The 4,926-nt window shown below is 41.5% G+C and overlaps 1 protein-coding gene across 1 annotated transcript in view; it reads right to left on the bottom strand.

Moving 5' to 3' along the window:
• Positions 1 to 4,842: 4,842 nt before the first annotated feature.
• The window catches only part of SNAP47 (synaptosomal-associated protein, 47kDa), a 13,673-nt gene continuing 13,589 nt past the window's right edge, over positions 4,843 to 4,926 (bottom strand). Inside the window, exon 4 of the mRNA XM_010010382.1 lies at positions 4,843 to 4,907. Within this exon, the coding sequence (XP_010008684.1) occupies positions 4,902 to 4,907 (6 nt within the window). The 3' untranslated portion in view covers positions 4,843 to 4,901. The remainder of the gene's footprint in view (positions 4,908 to 4,926) is intronic.

Below are 4,926 nucleotides of genomic sequence, written 5' to 3'. Positions count from 1 at the left end.
ATATAAAAAAATATATATATATAAAATCAGCCCCCAGAAAGCTGCTGTGAAGTTACCAGTTTGACAAAAGCAGTGAAGAACATATCTAGCTGGAATGGCAGGGGAATATTTTGAGATACCATGGTTTGACTGAAGCTGGCTATCAGTCATATTAGTGAGATCTACCTTGTAAAATACAGAATCATAGAATGGTTTGGGTTGGAAAAGACCTGAAAGATCATCTAGTTCCAACCCTCCTGTCACAGGCAGTGACACCTTCCACTACAACAGGTTGCTCAATGCACCATCCAACCATTCATCCATCCATGTTCCTGGTCTTGAACACTTCCAGGCATGGACCATTCACAACTTCCTTGGGCAACCTGTTCCAGTGCGTCATCACTCTCACAGTAAAGAATTTCTTCCTTATATCGAACCTGAACATCCTCTTTTTAAGTTTAAACCCATTGCCCCTTGTCCTACCACTACAGTCCCTGATCAAGAGTCCTTCTCCAGCTGCCAAAGAAAAAAGAAAAACCCCAAACAGGAAAAAAACCCCAACAAATCAAACCACAGATCAAGCTTTACCTACCTTTGTCTCTTACCAAAACTACAAGCTAAACCCCTCTCTATCTCAAATGGGACACTTCAGGATCTCTTACTGTAACAGGAAAGCAAGGGTGAATTCCCCAAACTGGAGGTGGTAGATGTGTTTAGGATATGCACCAAAAAGAAAAGTGACATATCAGATATATCATGTGTATAATTCAGAATATGGGGCTGAAATAAGATCTTGCCTCTCCTGAGGAAGTAACCTTACTACCTGAAAATAGGAAGTTCAGAGGTGGTTTTCCTTCAGTCTGTCCTTTGAGCTTCTTCTGCATGTAGCATATATAGAATATACATATAAATACATAACATAGCCAGTGCTACAAGAAATGACTGTTACCATTCATAAAGTCACAGTATATTTGGGAAAAGACTTCCAAAGGTCTTCTGGTCCACTCCATCCAACTAAAAGCAGGGCTAGCTTCAGTGTTCATCTGAGAGATTACAGGGTTTCAGCCTCTGCTCCAATAAAGTTTTAATTCTTTATACCAGTTTAAGAGAGAAGAAACCTCACTCCTTCCATATATCCTAAAGGATAGCAGCAAAAGATGCATGCCTCATCATTTGCAGATGATTTAAAGATGGTCCACACAGATATTTTCTCAGCAAGTTTACTAAAAAGGTTTACCCAAAAGCATCCCAGTATTTGTTTTCTAGCACAGCAGAAGCAGATTTCTAGATCATGGAATGACACATGCTCCAGAATGGTTCCTCTCCTGTTCTTCTTCCACCTCCTGCTGCTGCCAGGCACATGCTTTGGAGGTTTATCACTAAGCACCCTTAGCAGTGTGGCAATTTCTGCTTTCCTTAGCCGCCTCCTCACCCAGCATATCTAGGTTGAGGTGAGCACATCAGGTAAATGTGGTGACATGCAGCAAGTCTCCAAGAGAGCTATGCAGCAAAGCAGGGGCTGGCACGAGAAGATGTAGAAAGGAAGCAGGGACACTCCTTCCCTACCTCTCCAAGAGGAACCCAATTTATTTCTAAATCAAAATTGTGCAAAAAAAAGGCATGTTTGCCATGGAAAGTAGTTTATTTTTAGTTTCAACACAGATTACTTTTGATAGGCTTTGCATTCATTAGAGCATACTTAACATTTAAAATACACAAAAAGACACAATTGTTGAGAACAGAAAAGCTTTTAAAATACAGAAGCAGTAAAATGGAAACTTAAGTCAGCTACAGGGCTCTGCTCAGTTCACCTGCCAATTAGGCTCTGCCTTGAAACACAGCGGTTGATGATGTGGTTACTTACATGTAAAAATAAAAGGCAAGCGGCTCACTTTCATCTGTTAATTTTCTTTGCCTGAGAGAGACTGGTACTAAATCCCCTAACCTATTGTCTGCAGCATCTCCAACAGTTCCAACTAAGTACTGCCACTCAATCCAACAGGACCTGAAACAGTTAAGACTCTCTTTCAGCAGAGCCCACAGAGCTTGCTGGAAAGAGTTACTGGAAGCTGAAGTCTGGCCAAAGTTGGTCACCATTTTTTCAAAGCAAAATGATGGCAAGATGTCTAGTTATCACTGCTCCAGTTCTGTCAACTGCTTAAAGCAGCAGCGCTTTCTGTGCCAGTATGCAATTTGGATGGTGAACCAAGACATGAAAACTCAGCATGAAACTCTGTTACACAAAGCCAAACAGCAGGTATGAGCCCATCAAAGACACATTTTAAAGGCACATTTCCTAAGGCACTGGTCAGCCTCACATGGAGACAGCTTTAGATTTATGCCACCGGATTATAATTTGGAAAGTCTGATTTATCCTCGTGGCTCTGTCACAGATTTTCTGTGCAACTTTAGGCAAGTTACCTAATATTCTCATACAGCACTCTCACTGTACAAAACAAAGAAGTAAATTTGTCACTGCTCTCCACATCTGCCCTGTGTCAAGTGGTCAGCAGACTCGGTCCTTGGTGGGAGAAGAAGAGGTGTCCATCCAAGCTACGTATCCCAAATTCTTGTATAGACTATGGGGACGCAATCAATGCAGTGCAGTTTAGATCACAGTTCATCTGCTCTACTTTATGTACCTCCTTAAGGAGTTGTTCAAGTGCTGCCCACTCCTCTCTGCTTTGGTTCAAGTGAGAGCCAAGCAACTAGCTCAGCAGGAGAGTCACGACACAGATGCAAACAAAATGATGGGAGGGGACTCCAAGCCTGTGAACCTGCTCAGTACTTAGCCTTATGACTTTATAATTTTGCCACACCACCTGAAGATGTAAATTCCAAGTGTTAGGCATTGTACAAACAGAGATTGTATCCTTAATATCTTACAATGGAGACCTCAATTTGGTCTGGGGCCTGAGATGCCATCATAACAATGTAATATAGCTGAAGCTTAAGAAATAAGTTAGAATGAGCATCCAGCAGTAAAAATAAGATACAGAAAGTGTCACTTTCTGTGCAGGAAGTATTGCCAATTGAAGATTGAACTCCATGAAATTCTCCCCAAGATCCACACTATTATCCCTGTCCAAGAGGTCTGAATTCTAAGCAGATCACATAAAACTAGAAACAGCTCTTGAATGCAGACAAATTCACCTGTTAATAGAAGGCTGTCATTCATAGTACTCTGAACTAGGGTGCAGAGGTTTTGACAGTGATAACTTGTCATGATTTAATATGGTGCTTCACCTCTGTGCTGAACATATCACAGGTGAGCAAGAAGGGGAGAAAACATGTAAAATATTCCAATGCATAGTCTCATTATACGCTCAAACCCACAATAGGAATTACGCTGAGAGATCTTGCATCAAAAATATTAAGGGTCCTGTCCACATCCTCTCCTGGTGAACCTGGAAATGGGCAGGGAGACAGCAGAGTGCAGAAATATCTTAAGCTACCACAACACAATTTACTAAAGGACATTTGTTAATGCCTCAAGAGACAAGTGCAACTTGCCATAACAACAACAAAAAAAAAAGAAAAGAAAAAAAGAAAAAACAACAAGAACAAAAAACCACCAAACAAAAATCTATGAATTTGAATTGCTTTAACATGTTTCTTGTTTGGGACTGCCGCTATCAGTAATTGCCTGTAGCTATGCAAAGCACAGAGGTTCCTTCTGCTAGATGCAGAGCTGCATTTAGTGTACAAATACCCAAGCTCTACACCAGCCACTAGCAAAAGGGCTTCTGCCTGCTCTAGCAAATCAAGCTGTCTCTTGTGGAACAAAACATCTGAGCACAGAAAACACTTGAACAGGCGAGTTTGACACGACAGCAGGTCCCCCGTATCTGAAGCATACAAAAGCAGACTTTAAAACAATGATTCTTCTGAGGCAGTGGCTATGCAGACAGTATGGAAGGATAATTTTTTACTATCTTATTCTTAGTGGCCAATTTCTCCCATTATTTCTTCTTGGACTGATACAGAACTGTGATCTTACTTTCTTGGGCAGTATTAAACACTCATGGTGCCACTAACATTCCGCTGGCCTTGTCTGGAAAAAAATACTCAAGCAGCTCCACAGGCTTAACTATCACCTTTTAATTTGGTGCCATTAAATACTTAAGTTACACACAAGCAAATACAAAGCATTAGTTGTGAGGACCTCAGTTCTCTCCCTGCATTGTGCCTTCCAAAAAATAAACTTGAGGCATAGTCATTACACGTGTCTTAAGAGCTGTTGTCTGTTGATCGCTATAGGCCATGGAACCAGGCCATCCTGTGAGCAAATTTGGTATTTAGCACTTGGAATGAACAGTTCCTCAACAAAACACTTTTTCTCCGACCTAATAGTTGTGATTTCCTGAGATGAGGGTATGATAAAAGGGTAAATAAACACTGAAGAGATTTTGAAAGTAGCGAAGGACTGAAATGGAACCACCTTGACCTGAGAAGACAACGAGAAAGCAAACGCCAGAGATACGCACTGGGATGTGGGCTTTTTCCCAGACATTAAAAAATTAACTTCTTTAATACTGTTTCTGTCTTCATGGCATATGCGATCTCCAGACAGTAAATATCAGGACAGTTCTTTGGCAGGAACTGTTTGAGAAATTAGAAAGCACTGGTTTGGCAAAATAAATTCAAATTTAGTGAACTGCCCCCCTTTGACCACAGCCCTTAAGCTAATATTATCATATCCCCTCCCACACCCAGTGCCATTATGTCAGCCATAGCGAGGCGGGAGGCAGAGGTTCAGCCAGAGACCACAGTAACTTCAGAGGCTTCTTTCTCCATCTGTATAGCACAGCTACAGAACACAGCTCACACTGCCACAGATGTTGACACAAATGTCCCTTCATGAAGTCCTGGTGAGGTCCTTTATTCAGGCACCCAATCACAACTGCAGATGCTCAGGGCTTTCAGCTCTAATGGAAGGAATTTAGT

The sequence above is a fragment of the Nestor notabilis genome, unplaced genomic scaffold (genome assembly GCF_000696875.1).
Source record: "Nestor notabilis isolate BGI_N333 unplaced genomic scaffold, ASM69687v1 scaffold14062, whole genome shotgun sequence".
Classification (NCBI taxonomy): domain Eukaryota; kingdom Metazoa; phylum Chordata; class Aves; order Psittaciformes; family Psittacidae; genus Nestor; species Nestor notabilis.
Note: the sequence above shows the minus strand (reverse complement) of the source record. Positions and strands in the feature narration are given on the sequence as shown.